Below are 17,967 nucleotides of genomic sequence, written 5' to 3'. Positions count from 1 at the left end.
GAACTTAGAGGGGTACCCTGCCTCAGAAGTTCAAGGTAATGGTATATAGATGCAACATCAAATTGCACATTCCAAGTCCCATGGATTGCTTCTGTTGGCTCAAGTTCAGCCACATGTCCTCGTGATGTGATGCCACTCCCATCTGTGGTGACTGTGGGCACCCTCTTCATGTGGGGAATCCTTGCACCTCAGGTGTAAACTGCACTCATCTCCATTCTCCCCACTCACTCGATTGTCCGGTGTATATGAAGTAAAACAGAATTCAAGAAATAAAGATCCCTGACCATGTCAGCTACTTTGAGACCCAGAAGAAGTTTGACAGACTTCACCCTGTGCATCTCCCCTCCTCTACATACATACTCCGCAATCCACCATATGGTGCGTGGCGGAGGGTACCTCGTACCACAACTAGCATCTTCTCTCCCTGTTCCACTCCCAAACAGAACGAGGGAAAAATGACTGCCTATATGCTTCTGTACAAGCCCTAATCTCTCTTATCTTACCTTTGTGGTCTTTCCGCAAAATGTAAGTTGGCGGCAGTAAAATTGTACTGCAGTCAGCCTCAAATGCTGCTTCTCTAAATTTCCTCAGTAGCGATTCACGAAAAGAACACCTCCTTTCCTCTAGAGACTCCCAACCGAGCTCCTGAAGCATTTCTGTAACACTCGCGTGATGATAAAACCTACCAGTAACAAATCTAGCAGCCCGCCTCTGAATGTCCTCCCTCAATCCGACCTGATAGGGATCCCAAACGCTCGAGCAGTACTCAAGAATAGGTCATATTAGTGCTTTATAAGTGATCTCCTTTACAGATGAACCACATCTTCCCAAGATTCTACCAATGAACCGAAGATGACTATCCGCTTTCCCCACAACTGCCATTACATGCTTGTCCCACTTCATATCGCTCTGCAATGTTACGCCCAAATATTTAATCAACGTGACTGTGTCAAGCGCTACACTAATAATGGAGTATTCAAACATTACAAGATTCCGTTTCCTATTCATCTGCATTAATTTACATTTATCTATATTTAGAGTTAGCTGCCATTCTTTACACCAATCACAAATCCTGTCCAAGTCATCTTGTATCCTACCTTTGCCTCAGTTACGTCTTCCCCTCTTTCCCCCTCCTGCTTAGCCCCATCCTGACCCACTTCCCTTTCCTCCCCTGCCCCCAGCAGCTCCCACTCTTCCCCTCAAGGAACTGCTCCTCCTCCTCGGCCAGATATCCTCTTCTCTGGCTCCTGCTACAGATGGGGCTCCCTGCTCCCTGCATTCTCAAGATGGGGGAGCCTGCAACCTTGGGTTGGATGAGGGACCCATGCTCCGAGTGCCCCAAAGACACTGGCTCTCTGTCTGATCCGGACATTGCTGCCACCTATTCCCTTAAAGATAACGCCTCCCCCCTCCTTCCGAGGGAGAAGAAGAAGCAGTGCAAGTCAATTGACAAGGGTTCCCCAGCTTTCCGAGTGGCTTCAACCCTTACTACTCATGCCAAATCAGCCCCAGTTTTTATGGATGTCACCCCATCCTCGTTATTGACACCCACTGACGCAGTGACATGACCTTTCCTCGGCTTCTATATGTCTACCCTTGACTCTGCCCACATGATAATCCAGTGGAATTGCAATGAATATTACTGCCATCTTCCAGAAATTCAACAACCCCTTTCCTCTTTTTCTGTATTCTGTCTTGTTCTTCAAGAAAAGCGCATCTGTGATGACCACTCTCCAACATTTTGTGGTTATTGGGTGTTCTGTCAGAACTGTGCCAGCTCTAGGATAACATCCAGAGTGGTGTGCACTTCGGTTCGCACTGATGTCATTAGTGATTGGATCCCCCTTCATACCAACCTGGAATCAATAGCAGTATGAGTGCAATCACATTTTGCAGTGTCTACCTCCCTCCTTGTAGGCCACTTCTTTTTGTTGACCTGCCTGCCATAATACAGCAGTTCCCACCACTGTACCTCCTACTCGGGGACTTCATTGCACATCACCCCCTGTGGGGGAGTGCCACTTCGCCGGGTAGGGGTCTTCTAATTCAGCAACTTTCTACAGACTTTGATTTGTTCTCCTCAGTGACTGTTCCCTTAGTCACTTCAATGCTTCTCATGGCACCATTTCTGCTGTCGATCCCACAGTCTCCTCCCCTGCTCTCATATCTTCCCTGCATTGGTCACCCTATGATGGTCTTTGCAAGTGTAACCACTTTCTGTCGACAGGTCCCCACGTTGGGCATTCCGCAGAGCCAGTTGGCTTTTATATACATCTGCTGTGCACTTTGACACCTCTCTCTCGAATTGCACTGATGCAGTGATTTAAGATGTCTCAGCCACTCTTCTTCACACAACTGGTACTGCTATCCCCCTATCTGCAGGTCCCCTTGTCATTGATCGGTACCGTGATGGACCAAGGGTGTAGCAGTCGCTATTCAGAACCACTGACAGACGCTGCAACAATTTGAACGACACCCTCCAGAGGCCAACCTTGTCGCTTTTAAGTGTCTCAACGCTAAGTCTCACTACCTTATTAAGCAGAGTAAAAAGGAATGCTGGGAGTGCTATGTTTCCTCTCAGGTGATGCATGTATCTTCCTTGCAAGTTTGGGCCTAGTTCCGTAGCCTTCTGGGACCCCAGTGACAGTCAACTGTCCAGGGTCTGATCCTACCGTGTACTACTAATGCATTTGTACTTGCAGAACACCTCACAACACACTTTGTGACAGCATTGGTGTCCTTTTCCTATGCTGATTCCTTTCTGTGGCAGAAATGCAGACTTGAACAAACAGCCCTCTGTTCCAACCTCCACCCAACCGAATCCTGTAATGAACCCTTCACTGAATGGGAATTCTTGCAAGCTCTTTCCTCTTCATATTACTCAGCCCCACCCCCGAATTCCACCCACAATCAGATGATCCAACACTTGGACATTACCCAGAAGCAACATGTCATCAGGATCTTCAAATCCATTTGTATCACAGGTGTCTTCCCCTCACAGTGGTGAGGCAGCAAAGTTACCCTGTCATTAAACCAAGGCAGAACCCAATGTCTCTCAACAGCTACCATCCAATTAACCTGACAAACATACTTTGTAAACTGCTTGAGAGAATGGTTAGCTTCCATTTATGTTGGGTGCTTGAATCTTGGGGCTTTTTGTCCCCATATCAGTGTGTTGTCAGGGAAGATGCTCTTCAACAGACCTTTTACTCAGATGGGAAACAGCAATCTGACAGGTTTTTACTGCTGCTGGCACCTTGTCGCAGTCTTCTTTGACCTATATAAGGCATACGACATGGCTTGGTGCCATTACATTTTAGTTACCCTCCATTCCTGGGGCTTTCGCAACCCCCTTACAATTTTTATCTAGGAGTTTTTATCCCACCACCCCCTTCCGGGTTCACGTTGGCACTTTGCTGAGCACCCCTCGTGCGCAGGAGAATGGTATCCCACACAGTTCTGTGTTAAGTGTCACGCTCTTCCTCATCACCATCAATGGGCTTGTGACATCTGTTGGGCATAGGTTACTCCGGCATTGTATATCGACGATTTTTGCATCTGGTGCAGCTCCCACTCGGTAGCATCTGCTGAATGCCAACTCCAAGACACCATGTGATGGGCCTCTGCATGGGCCCTCCCCCATGCTTCCAGTTTTCTCCCTCTAAAACATGGGTTATACATTTTTGCTGTTGACCTACAGTACACCACAATCCAGAAAGTTATTCAGGCAACCAGCTCATAGATGTTGTAGCACAGTCCTGTTTCTTGGGCCTTATTTTTGATAAAAAGCTGGTGTGGCTGTCCCATATTCACCACTTGAAGACTACCTGCGTGCCGAAGCATAATGCTCCCTGCCTCCTGGTCCACACATCTTGGGGTGCAGACAGTGTTGCTCTTCTTCACTATCATCGTGCTCTGCTTTTGTCCAGACTAGATTATGCTTGTCAGGTTTATGGCTCAACAGCTCATTCCACTATGAAAGTACTTGACCCTGTTCATCATTATGATTGCATCTGGCTATCAGTGCCTTTTGCACTAGTCCTGTCGACAGTCTCCTCGCAGAAGTGGGGATTCCCCCTCTACAAATACAATGGAGCCAGTTCCTGGTTTCTCATGCAATCACCATTTGACAATTCTTTGACCATCCCATGTACCCCGTCCTCCTTGCTACTGAGGGATGTTTCCCTTCTGCTGGTTGGAATGCGTCTCACTTCCCTTCATCGGGATCTGCATCTCGCCTCTTGGATGGTATGTTGCCCACGAATTAGGACCGACCTATTCCGGGGTCCTAAGGTCTCTGTCACCTCTATGATATCCCAGCACCTTGTGCGTTCCATCCTTGAAGAGTTCCAGGATGCTACATCTTCTACACTAATGGTTCTAAAACAATAGATAAAGCAGGATACGCTTTTTCATCTCCTACTGGCATATAACACTATTTACTGCTGACATCATATAGTGTGTTAGCAACTGAGCTGCTAGCTGTTAACAAGGCCCTCCATTTTATTTCTCAGGCTTCCCTCCACAGTGTTTTAACATGTACCAACTTGCAAGCTATAGACCGACTTTACTCTCATCGCGCTTTGGTCTCTGCTATCCATGACCTTCTCTTGGCCATACCACCTGCTCCATTGTCTTCCTCTGGGTCCAAGTCATGTGGGCATCTGAGGGAATGAACTGGCTGACCGTTTGGCTAGAGAGGTAGATACTTACCTCCATTCCCTTTCATGATCCGACATATAGATATGCAGATACACAGCAAATCCCTCTTTGCCGAAGAGTGGAATGACATCTGGTGCACTACTGCTCTCAGTATAAACTCCGCACAATCAAGACTACTGCAGTTTGGCGTACTTCCTTCCGCTCCACATGGAACGAGCCCACTGTCTTATGCCGTCTACACACCAGTCATACCAGGCTCACCCATTGTTTTCTCTTGCATGACCAGCCAGCCTCACAATGTGGTTGTGGAGCCAGGCATACAGTATCCTATATGCTCTTCATACTAAGTACAGCCTACCAGATTCCTTGTCTTTAATATTAGCAGGTGATTCACAGATGGTTGAACTGGTCTTCAGTTTCCTTCTTGAAAGGGGTTTTCATTTTCAGTTATAAAGTTTTCTTTGCTCATGGAGCAGGGGCAGGGTGGTTGTGGTTGAGCCTCTCTTCATGTCTTCTCAGTCTGGGACCCATGACCACTCCCGTGTACATAGACCACACTTTTCTCCCTCTGTTTTTCCAGTTTTTAGATTTGGCTTACTCTTTTATGCCTTCGATGTGTTAACTTCTTAGCTTTATAGTTTGACCTCTCTGACTGGATCCACCCACTTTTAGTGGACCCTCTACTTTACACAAGTAACTATGAATTTTGGGACTGATGACTTCGCCATTTAGTGCTGTAACTCCCCTCAATCAATCAGTCCCAAATTCCTTCATCCCATCTGTCACAGTGAAACTCTTGTCCTCCAGTAACTAGAGCAGCATACATAATGCTGTCTCAAAAAAACCCTCGATTCTGTTTATCTGCTCCTGCCTTGGAAGGCCTTTGGCTGTGTTGTGTTGCAGTCCCGCCTGCTGAGCATACAGTGACTCCAAGCAGCGAGCAGCGCCGACGGAAGTCCTTATCAGCGCTCATTAAAAGCCGGAAGTGACATTTGATTAAAAAAAATGATAACAGCGCTAAATCCCATAAGAATAACACAGACCGGAAGTGAATTTTTCTGCAACACGGGTCAAGTAAATATAAGGCACGCTGAAAATTTCTAAGTCCGAATCAAGGTCACGCGCAGTGAGACGCGTACAGCGCCAGAGACTAAGTGCGAATCAAGGTCACGCGCTTTAACACACGTAGACCAACAAATAACGTATTATACAAATGCAGAGCCTCCAAAAACTCTCCACATCCTCTCACAGCTGATAAATCCTGCCTCGTAGACCTACTACATTCACCACACCGTCAGAAACTCCTTCCCACTGGCGTACAGAATTCAGAACCTAAACAGGACCGAAACACAGTCATGAAACTTTCCTCCAAAAGCCTTAGTCCCACAGAAGTAACTGTCCTTTCCAAAGGCCTTACCTTTTGCCTCACTCCCAGATTCAATCTTGCTGGTCTCCTTAAAAACCCTCTCTTCTTCTCCTCCCTGTCCCAACAGTGGAAACACATTTTTGACACCAACCCTACCAAAATCAATACTGTGCCGAGCTTGTCTCATCTCACTCGTCTATCAAATTGTGATTCACCCCCACTGCCCACAGATCACCCCTGTTAACATTCCAGAATTTCTTAACCTTGTGCGTTGCTAAATTTCTCAACATGGGCACCAACTTTACATCTGCAGAAAGAACTGTAATCCAACACCTAAGAGCTGGTCCCAACCATGCGAGCCTACCTGCTGTGCTGAAAAAGGCTAACTGAGGTTATGAACTGCAGGCATTACCTGCTGTAGGACTCTGGCAGTTGTCAGATACGTCTACCTACAAACACTCTCAAGTGACCTCATTTCAGAAATCCAGCAGGATCTCCAGTCCCACCTCAGATCCTTAGGTCTATCCCAGAACCGCCCCCCCCGCCTCGCTCTCCTCCCTCCCTCCCTCCCTCCCCCACCCCCTCACCCCTCACAGCAGTCCTACCTTCTACATGCTCCCACCCAACTGAGATGCCCCATTGTGGCTGCTTACTGTGTCCCCACAGAGTGAGTCTCTTTTCTCATGGAGCAACACTTCATCCTATTAGGCAAAAAGTGCGCTGCTCATCACTGTTGGTGCCACTACCCTCTACACTGACACCCCCCAATGCTCAAGGTCTTGCCACTATTGTACACTTTCTTTTCCAGTGTCTGACTGACTTCCAACCTGCAACCTCCTTTCTGGTTACCAGGACACTATCCTCAGCCACAGTTACTTCTCCTCTGAAGGCATTACCTACAAACAGATAGGTGCTATGTCTAGGTGCTATGTCAATGGGCATGTGCATGGCACCATCGTATGCCAACCTGATCATGGGCCATCTATAGGAATCCTTCCTAATGAACCCGAATTTTGAACCTGTCACCTGGTTCAGATTCATTGATGACATCTTCTTGATCTGGACCGATTGTGTGGGCACAGTATGTACATCCCACAAGAACTTCAACACCTTTTCCCAATATACTTCACCTGGTCTCCACCAACCCAGCAAGATACCTTTCTCAATGTTGGCCTCCACCTCGAGGATGGCTACATCAGTACCTGCAACTTTATCAGACGTACCAGCCACTGTAAATACTGCCATTTTGTCACACACACCCACCCACACACACACACACACACACACACACACATATCCAGCTTGAAGGAGCTCTCCTCTCATGACTCAGTACCACCCAGGATTAGAATAACTGAATCACATTCTCTGCCAGGCCCTCAAGAACCTCTTGCTGTGTGGTGAAATGAGGAATATCCTTGCCATCACTACACCACCCTTGCTCCATACCTCTTGCTTCAAGACCCATATTCCTGCAATACACCTGTCCTTCACATACTTCCATCATCACCTACTCCAGTCCAGTCACAAGCATCTCATATCTCATCAGAGACAGGGCTACCTATGAGAGCACCCAATGTGATCTACTGACTAAGCTGTAACAACTGTGCTACTCTCTACATGAGCATGATAGTTAACAAGCTGTCAGTCTGAATGAATGGCCACTGACAGACTGTGGCCAAGAAACAGCACGAACACCAGGTGCGGAACGTACTGCCCAACAGTCACTGCAGTGACTGTTTCACAGTCTCCACCATTTACATACTTCCTGCCAATATCAGCTTTTCTGAAATGCACAGATGGGAACTCTCCCTGCAGTATTCAGGGATCCCATAATTAAAGTTTCAGTTAAAAAAAAAAAAAAACCTGTAGAAAGAGAACCACTGCTCAGAATGATGTCAAATTTAAATAGCATATTACTGATTTTTTGGGGAGGGGGTATGAAAATGTTACTAATAGATGGTGTATCTTAACATAAATGACGTCAGCTACAAATGACATATTAGTGGTTTGAGTTGCACAATGCACCATCCATACTGTTCAGTGTGCATGACTGCACAAGTTAGGCAGTCAACAGTCGTGGCACTGTTGGTTAGGTAAGCCCATCCACCACAGCAAAAATGTACCACGTCAGATGGTAAAAAATGGTTTTTAATTCTCTGAGGCCAAAAACTTCATAAAAAGTAAAATGAAATTGGTTTCTCATTGTCATGGTAGTGGTGCAAGAAATTTTCAGTATGCTCTGTGCTGTTTTCTCCCACAAGATGAAATCGAGAAAAAAACATGTTCCACAACAGATTGGAATGTCTCAGGGTCATGTTCGAAGTGTGTTGCACAGTGCTTGCCTTCAGTTCAGCTACTTTCATAACTGAAGCAGCGAACACAACATATTTCTAATAACCCCACAGCCAGATGTCAGACGGATTAAGATCAGGTGATCCGGATGCCCAGACTGTTGTGAACTGAGGGCTGATAATTCTAGCATTTCTGAAATGCCTCTGCAGTATCTGCTTCACTGCCTGTGCAATGTGCAGAGGAGCATCATTTTGCATAAAAACGATCCTATCCACACTCTTGAAGGGCACACCCTTGTAGGGTAGGAATTATGTTGGAGCGCAGAAGACTATAGTAGCATTTACCAGTGATGGTGCACGTAACAGAACCCTCAGGACTCATCTCCTCCAGGAGATAAATCATATAAATGCTTAGCACATTGCCATACATTCTGCTGAGAAGATGTAGTGAAGTTGTAAAACTGACACACTGCATATAGTACTGAGCGTTGCTATTATGATCCACAGAGCGTGCAAATAATTAACAAACTAAGGAGATCTACACTTTTCTGTCCAGTGCAAGTCTCATCGTTGCTCCATGAAACCTACACCCAATTCAACTTGCTTACAGTAATTGTGCTCAAGTCTCCCATTTAAAATTTTTGCCCTACACATATACATCCATTATCGAATCAACCAATCCTTGATGACTCAGAAAGTGTCTTGTCAACCTATCTCTTCTTTTAATCAAGTTGTACTACAGATTTCTTTTCACATTGATCCAATTCATTATCTCTTTATTAATTATCTAACCATCTAATCTTCAGCATTATTAGTTAACCATCTACTCTTCAGCATTATTTGTAGTAACAAATTTCAAAAGCTTCTTTTCTCATACTGCCTGCCCTGTTTATTGTCCATACATTGCTGTACTCCAGACAAGTGCTTTCAGAAAGACTTTCTAATTCTTCAGTTTGCATTCTGTACCAGCGATGGCTTTTCTTTTTCTTGGTATTTACAGTCTGCATTTTATATCCTCTTTACTTCTGCCATCATCAGTTATTTCCTACCCATATGGCAAAACTTGTCAATTACTTTCAGTGTCTCATTTACCACTAATTCTGCCAGCATCTTCTTGGCATATTTTCCAAGTCCTTAACCAACTGTGACAGAATTACAGTATCACCAGCAAATGTCACTATTTTTATTTCTTTTCTGTGAACTTCAGTTCACTTTCCAAGTTTTCTTTGTGAATAAATGCAATGGAAGAGACAGTTCTAAGAAAGAGGTGGTGATTTATATTGCAATGACTGCTTCAGTTTTTGAATTTCAGTTCTTCTCAAGATGCAAACATCCGAATTTATTGTTATTCACACATTCTACACTCCTGGAAATGGAAAAAAGAACACATTGACACCGGTGTGTCAGACCCACCATACTTGCTCCGGTCACTGCGAGAGGGCTGTACAAGCAATGATCACACGCACGGCACAGCGGACACACCAGGAACCGCGGTGTTGGCCGTCGAATGGCGCTAGCTGCGCAGCATTTGTGCACCGCCGCCTTCAGTGTCAGCCAGTTTGCCGTGGCATACGGAGCTCCATCGCAGTCTTTAACACTGGTAGCATGCCGCGACAGCGTGGACGTGAACAGTATGTGCAGTTGACGGACTTTGAGCGAGGGCATATAGTGGGCATGCGGGAGGCCGGGTGGACGTACCGCCGAATTGCTCAACACGTGGGGCGTGAGGTCTCCACAGTACATCGATGTTGTCGCCAGTGGTCGGCGGAAGGTGCACGTGCCCGTCGACCTGGGACCGGACCGCAGCGACGCACGGATGCATGCCAAGACCGTAGGATCCTACGCAGTGCCGTAGGGGACCGCACCGCCACTTCCCAGCAAATTAGGGACGCTGTTGCTCCTGGGGTATCGGCGAGGACCATTCGCAACCGTCTCCATGAAGCTGGGCTACAGTCCTGCACACCGTTAGGCCGTCTTCCGCTCACGCCCCAACATCGTGCAGCCCGCCTCCAGTGGTGTCGCGACAGGCGTGAATGGAGGGACGAATGGAGACGTGTCGTCTTCAGCGATGAGAGTCGCTTCTGCCTTGGTGCCAATGATGGTCGTATGCGTGTTTGGCGCCGTGCAGGTGAGCGCCACAATCAGGACTGCATACGACCGAGGCACACAGGGCCAACACCCGGCATCATGGTGTGGGGAGCGATCTCCTACACTGGCCGTACACCACTGGTGATCGTCGAGGGGACACTGAATAGTGCACGGTACATCCAAACCGTCATCTAACCCATCGTTCTACCATTCCTAGACCGGCAAGGGAACTTGCTGTTCCAACAGGACAATGCACGTCCGCATGTATCCCGTGCCACCCAACGTGCTCTAGAAGGTGTAAGTCAACTACCCTGGCCAGCAAGATCTTCGGATCTGTCCCCCATTGAGCATGTTTGGGACTGGATGAAGCGTCGTCTCACGCGGTCTGCACGTCCAGCACGAACGCTGGTCCAACTGAGGCGCCAGGTGGAAATGGCATGGCAAGCCGTTCCACAGGACTACATCCAGCATCTCTACGATCGTCTCCATGGGAGAATAGCAGCCTGCATTGCTGCGAAAGGTGGATATACACTGTACTAGTGCCGACATTGTGCATGCTCTGTTGCCTGTGTCTATGTGCCTGTGGTTCTGTCAGTGTGATCATGTGTTGTATCTGACCCCAGGAATGTGTCAATAAAGTTTCCCCTTCCTGGGACAATGAATTCACGGTGTTCTTATTTCAATTTCCAGGAGTGTATAATGCCAAAATGTGTGTGTTCACATTTCCTCCTATGAAGAAGAACAAAGGTTTTAAAGACTAAGTAGCAATTATTAATTTTACATGTCTTTCCCCATTTCATCACTTGTAAATGTGAGGGCGAAATGTTCTATGTCTTTGAATTCTGTTACCCTTAAATTTATTGTTTATATTATTGTCTGTTAGGCAGAATCATGAATTATAAAGTTTTATTCCAATTTACAGATAAATTGAAGCGGCATATATTGACACACACTGCTGCAAAACCAATCCGTTGTAAAAATTGTAGCAAAACCTTCTTGAGACCATCTCAACTTAAAGAACATGAAAAGCTACATTGTCATAAAGACCGAAAACGGAAGTGTGTTGATTGTGGAATTGTAAGTATTTAATCCTCCTCTTTTTTTACGTGTCTCACTGTACTATTTTTTGAATAATTTATCCTTTAAGATTTTTGAGAGAGAATGTTTTTGGACTGCGACATATTATTTCATGTTGTTTGAAAATCATGGTGGTAATGGAGGCCAACAGCAGAGAAATAATTCTTGTCAAATTGTATCGTTTGGTAGCTTCAGTGCAGTTACATCAATGAATAATTTAGATCTTTTGGATTGAAAGGTACTTACCTCTATAGTTAAAGTAAAAAAGTATGTTTGTGTTTTTCTGTTGCCTCTATTGGGAAATGTGCATCATAAAAGTAAGTACTACCTGTTCTGACCACAGTAACACACAGTGATGGGCACAACAGTTTATTACTTCTAGAATCAACTGGTTACATGAAGGCAGTTGCCATAAAGTGGCTACAATACTGGTTCGATAACACTGGTCATAAGGTCAACATATAACTGTGAGTGAGTGAGTGAGGCTGGCTGGGCCCAACTCAATAAGCTTTTGGCCAGCCAGTAGAGTGCACGGAGGAGAGGCTGCACACACATCCATGTGCAGCAGCCCTTGGTGGTTCTAGCATCTGGCAACTTCTGTGGCGCGCCTTACATCTGCGCACCCCTATCACGGGTATGGAATTGATGCAGGTCATTGCGCCCCCTCCCCTTGGGGCGAAGCACTGCTGATCCCCAGGCAAGGTGTGGACAGCCACAATGTGAAGACAGCATGGATGTCTAGACGGTGTCCACATCCACAGAGGCCTCAGAAGTGAGAGTGTAGAGCAACTCTCAGTTACAGGAGATCTTAGAATATAGGCGGAAGTGCCCAACAAGAGGAGTGCCCCAACAATGAGATGATATTACCAGTAATGTACAATCTTAGCCAGAATCCCTGGTGAGATCCGATGGAAGTGTGGAAGGTAGAGTAGGCTCTGTTACAGGTTGAGGCCCCACTGGAGACTTACAACTGGCAGGGGAAATGTCCACAAGCTGGAGGGCCACTGGAACTTCTGCCAGAGGATGTAAAGTCATAGATTGGCTCAGCAGGCAGAGGCACTGACACAAGCAGAAACATCGCCAGGTAGGCCACACCTTCAATCAGGCACCAATGAACGTAATGGTGTGGCCAGGACAGGGGAGTGGGTACCCAACCAGACTCAAAGCTGATTTTGATGACACCAGACCTTCCACTTTCCAGTCCACAAGACGTAGATGCAGCATCCATTCTGATTCACAATGGCAATTGGCAAACAGGTGGAGACCGAGCAAATGACGTAGCCAGATTGCCATTCCTTGGCAGAAAACTCAATATGGCAGAACATGATGGTGGGGTGGATCCCAGACTGAGGAGGTTGTGCAGCGTCTACGGCTTACACTGGTGGAGAAGCTTGGCAGGATTAAGGAAACCAATTGGAGTCATCCAGAAGGCAGCCAGAAAAACTGTAACACCTGCTCGGCTGAGTCTTAAAGGTACACACAAAGTGCTCAGCTTCCATATTAGATTGGGGGGCCGGGGGGGGGGGGGGGGGGGTTGAAAGGGAGGGGAACGATTATACGAATGCATGACCACACACTGACCAGACACTCCATGGGTTGGGCATCCTGCTGCGAGATGATGTGTCCCAGATACTCGAGATGGTTGGAAAAATTTGGGCTTCTACGGATTGAAATACAGACCCAAGGCCCAGAGTTTTTGAAAAAGGACCATGAGATTGTGCAGGTATATCTGGAAATGACAGTGTCATCCAGGTAGCTGAAACATTGTGGAATAGTGGTAGTATTGAAAAACTGCAGTTGATTTGCCAGCCCAAACATCAATTGTCGACTCCTCATCCATGAGTAACTGATATGCTTAGGAAAGATCAAATTTAGAGAAGAACAGACCCCTGCTAAGTGTGTGAACAGTTCGTCCAGACGTGGCAGTGGGGATGTATTGACAGGCTGTGAATTCGCGGTAACCTTAAAATTGCCGCAGAGTCAGAGCTACCAGAGGATCTCTTCACGATGATAAGGAGTGTGGGTCATCCACTAGAGGAAATGGCAAGCAGAGCCCCAAGAGAGGTGAGCTGCTCCAGCTCCACATTGAGTTGGGGGGTGTAAAGCTATAGAAACCTGCCTAGCATAAAAAATCTAGGAAAGCTGACTGCTTCAAGGTTGTATTGGCTCTAAAGTCTGTGGCACACCCTAGGCCTTCCACAAAGATACTCTGAAATTCTGAGCACAGAGATTCCAACGATTGACAGGGGACTTTGGCCAGCACCAACTGTATGGAATCTGTGACTGAGAAGAATTATAACTGAAAAGACTTGTTGAGCTAACATCATGGATGACAATAAAGCTAACAGCTGAAGTCACTGATTCATAGGTAACTTTGGCTGTGAACTGACCAAGCAAGGGGCTTTGCTGTTTACCATATCCCCGGAGACAGCTGTTTACCGGCAACAGTGGCAGTGAGCCAAGGTGTGAATGTGTTTCGGTATTAAGCAGGGAAACTGTTACCTCGGTATCTACCCCTAGGCATAGCTATAATGAGGAAACCAAAACCTCAATAAAAGATTTGTTGGAATCCTCATGGGGAACTGGCTCTGATGAAGACACTTCCTGGATATCCATATTCATAGCCCATGATACTGCATTGTGTGAAGTTGAGTGGAAGGCTGCTGCAGTTTGGCCTTTTTTTCCACACTTCCAACAGACAGACTAATATTTGTGACACCGATCTGTCATATTGTCCATAACAAGATGCAACAAGGGCAACAGGGAGCAGCAGCTGGAACACTGTTCACATGCTGTGTGGAAGCCGCCAGAGTAGTTGGCTTGCATCACTCTGATGTCGCCCTCCCCAGATGTGTTCAGGCCACCCTGCTGTACCACCACGACATTGCACTGGGCTTCCAGCTGCTGGCCAGTGGCATTTGAGCCTCATACAACTGGGCCATCGACAAAACATTTTCGAGGGAGGGATTCTATAATTGGAGGATCTGTTGTCAGACTTCCTCATCCGGGTCAGAGTGGATGTTAACATCGTGAACCATGACATCCACATGTGACTCTTTTGACTTGGCTGTGACAAAACACGTTTTGCGACTAAGGCTGTGGAGGGCACCGGTCCAGGCACGATAAGACTGACGGGGCTGCTTCTTGCATTGGTAGAATTCGATCGTAGCACCCACGATGTGCATGCAGTGCCAATAGTGGGAAGATAACAACAAACATAAGTTGTCAAACGACAACAGTGAAGGTTCCTGCAATGGGGCCAAGAGCTGCAATAACTGATACAAGGTGGAAGAAACACATGACAAAAACAGTACACGAGATACCTCCACATCCGTAAAAGGGAAAATGCGGAAATGTTGCTGTAGACCGTGTTCATATGCTTCCCAGTCTTCTGCTGCCTCATTAAATGGCAGTAACAGAAAGGGAAAGTGAGCTGGAGACAAATGTTGAGAGAGTGATGCCGGCACAGACTGTTGCATGACTGTAAGAAGTTCCATCTTTTGTTGCACCAATGCTTGAAGGAGAGCCTCCATGTCACGACAACGTGCGGAAAGCAACCGCACAACAAAAAACAGTGAAAATGTGACCCTACTCATCACCTTTGTGTTCTGACCAAAAGAATACACAAACAGTGAAGGGAACAACACTATATTACTTTCAGAAACAACTTGTTACAAGAAGCCACTTGCCAAAGAGTGGCTACAATAGTAGTCTGACAACACTACTCAGAATGTCAACACGTAACTGAGAGGAAAGCTGGCTGGGGCTGACCCTGTAAGCCATCGGCTGGCCGTTAGAGTGCAGGGAGGAGAGGCTGAGCACGCATCCGTAAGTGGCGGCCTCTGATGGTTCTAGCATCTGCTGACTTTGGCGGCTCACCTTAGAACTGGATGCCCAGATCACAGGTGTGGAATTGATGTGCGTCAATACCCAGTTCCTCTTTCTCTTTCAGTCTAACAAATTTCTGAATGAAATGTTCCTTTTTTATGCAGTCAGCACTAAAATTACTCAGTTTCCACTAATATTGTTACAGGTTGTCAGGAGCAAGATACTGCAGCCTTCACAAGCATCCACCAGTGCGTACCCTGAAGATTCATCAAAAAGTTCTGCAATTAATACAACTGATAACAGTAATCAAAATAATGAAGATGAAATTAAAAAACAAAAAGTGGCCGTGTCGAAACCAAAAGGAACAAGGAAAAATTCCAAAATGAGGGCTTCATTTGAAGTCCCAAACATTCATCATCAGTGTAATACCATTTCAAGGAATGTCAATAATATGTGTAAAGATAGTGTGTCCACAATTGAAATTATTGTAGTTCCTGTCTCTGTAAGTGGAGCTGACACTGTTGGAAACACGTCTGAGGAGAAACATGTGTGTATAATATATCCATCAGAAGAAACAAACTCTGTTCCTTCAGAGTCAAACAATTTAGATAACTTAAGAAATTCTGAGTGTGAAAATATATGTCCGACAAGAAGAAAAGACTGTGTGGAAAACATTCCAGCACTAAAGATCACTAAGAGTTCCCAGAACTCGACAGATAAGTAGGCTGTTACTTGTTTCCAGGTGTGGATTTTGGTCATAGGTGAAGTAACTACACATCAGACATCCTGAATCTGTTGGGAAAACTCAAATGTTTCTTCACTGTCACAAGGCATTATGAACAAGACCTTTTTTATCTGTTACTGGTAGTTAAAGTGATGGCTGCATCTTATTCTGCGCACTGACAGATAAGAAAGATAAATTCCGTACATGTTTATAGAAATTATTCTCAGAATACTTTTTTATCTCTAGAGTAGAGGCATCTCTTGGTGTGTTGGTGCAGCCATATGAACTACAAATGAAATTATTGACTATGTTAGAATTGCCAACTTAAGAGAGACTGTAGGAAGTCCAGTTTTTTGTAATGAATATCTCAGTTTTGTGTGTTGTTCACAAGTGTATGGTGTATTTATAATTATTGCCTTTCAAAAGGTGTTTAATTGTGACACAGCTGTAAAAGCTTCATTCTGATCCTGTGATAATTTGTACAAGCTTTTATATACACATATGCATATATTAACATACTTTATGTATATTTTGTTACTGAATAATAACAATAAAATTTAATGTAACATTTTGTAATGTAATATCAACGTAGATAAACATATGTGACACATTCCCAAAGACTGTTATATTACAAAGCTAATTTATTTGTAAATGAAAATTAAAAATTTTAACTGTCCAACTATTGAACATCTCTGAAATGCTTTCTGCAACATTCTTCTTGTTTCTTTGGTTGCACTTTTTCTTTCCTTTCATTTCTTGTCTTTAAGATTATTTATATTATTTTATAATGGCACTCCAACTACTTAAACATTTGTATACAAATACAGTGGAGCTTCGATTTTACATTTTTCACGATTCTGAACCATAAATTCATAGCCCTTGTGTAAAACCCATATGATCAATGCTAAAAATTCCCCGATTTTACATTTCTTCCTAGTAAGGTTTACCTTAACTCTAAGTTCTTACTGAATGTCTCGCCTGACTTCATCCCGTTTCCTTCCTATTGACATTTGGTGTTCCAGAGTGAGTTACAAGTGGCACAAAAGACAGATGGTTCACACCACGCATGATAGGAATATTTTAGGCCATTGTGGAGAGGGGAGATGTGTGAGAGGAAATGCTGACGTAATCCACGAGCGGTGTTGCCAACACAATGTGCAATATTTAGCTTCACAATTATGATACAACTACAGCTAGGTTGCAGCAGTAGTGGAAAAACAAGACAGTTGACATGAAGTGCTCGGGACCAAGCCGATATGTGACAAAGGGGCCCAGCAACCACCTTTTCTTGTGCCACTTATAACTTAGTCTCGTCTTTTTGCATGTATTTCTGATGTACTGTATTCAGCAACAATATCAATGGTCAACCTTTTACATTCAAACACTTAGTCATGAAGAATATGCTCAGTCATAATTGAGGAAACATTGCCCATTTCCGGCTAGTGAACTCTTATTGGCTGGTGACTTGTTAGGTAACCCAATAGCCAGCCCAGCCACCATGCCACACTGACGCACATAAAATGAGCTCGCCTAATGGATGTTTGGAGAGGGGGAGTATCCCCTCAGTGACAGGAGTGCATGCAGAGGTGAAAGCATTTTGTGAAGTGCTGAAAATATACTTTTCGTGCAGATGACGTGCTATGAAAGAGGTGTCACACGGAAATAGAAGAAGGGTTTTGCAGTAGCACATTTTAAAGACTTTCCTGTTCAAATCTGACATGATACGGTTGCAACAACTACATACACTACTCATGTATGTACTTTGCACTGCACACACCACATGCTGTGGATCATAAAGAATGGCACCAGTGATAGAGGGCAAATTTACATTTTATACAGTGTACAGAAATTCACTGAGCCAACTTCTAAGAAGCTTGTAGTGTGAAGTGGGGTAGTAAACTCTTTTTTTTCATATCTGCTTCTCTCATCAA

At 45.2% G+C, this 17,967-nt stretch overlaps 1 protein-coding gene across 1 annotated transcript in view; it reads left to right on the top strand.

The window, feature by feature from the left end:
* The window catches only part of LOC126483951 (zinc finger protein Xfin-like), a 345,327-nt gene extending 328,695 nt beyond the window's left edge, over nucleotides 1–16,632 (top strand). The window contains exons 15-16 of the mRNA XM_050107239.1: nucleotides 11,330–11,484; nucleotides 15,518–16,632. Coding sequence (XP_049963196.1) covers nucleotides 11,330–11,484; nucleotides 15,518–16,036 — 674 coding nt within the window. The 3' untranslated portion in view covers nucleotides 16,037–16,632. The remainder of the gene's footprint in view (nucleotides 1–11,329; nucleotides 11,485–15,517) is intronic.
* The last annotated feature ends 1,335 nt before the right edge of the window (nucleotides 16,633–17,967 follow it).

Source organism: Schistocerca serialis, chromosome 6, assembly GCF_023864345.2.
Source record: "Schistocerca serialis cubense isolate TAMUIC-IGC-003099 chromosome 6, iqSchSeri2.2, whole genome shotgun sequence".
In the NCBI taxonomy this organism is placed as follows: domain Eukaryota; kingdom Metazoa; phylum Arthropoda; class Insecta; order Orthoptera; family Acrididae; genus Schistocerca; species Schistocerca serialis.
Note: the sequence above shows the minus strand (reverse complement) of the source record. Positions and strands in the feature narration are given on the sequence as shown.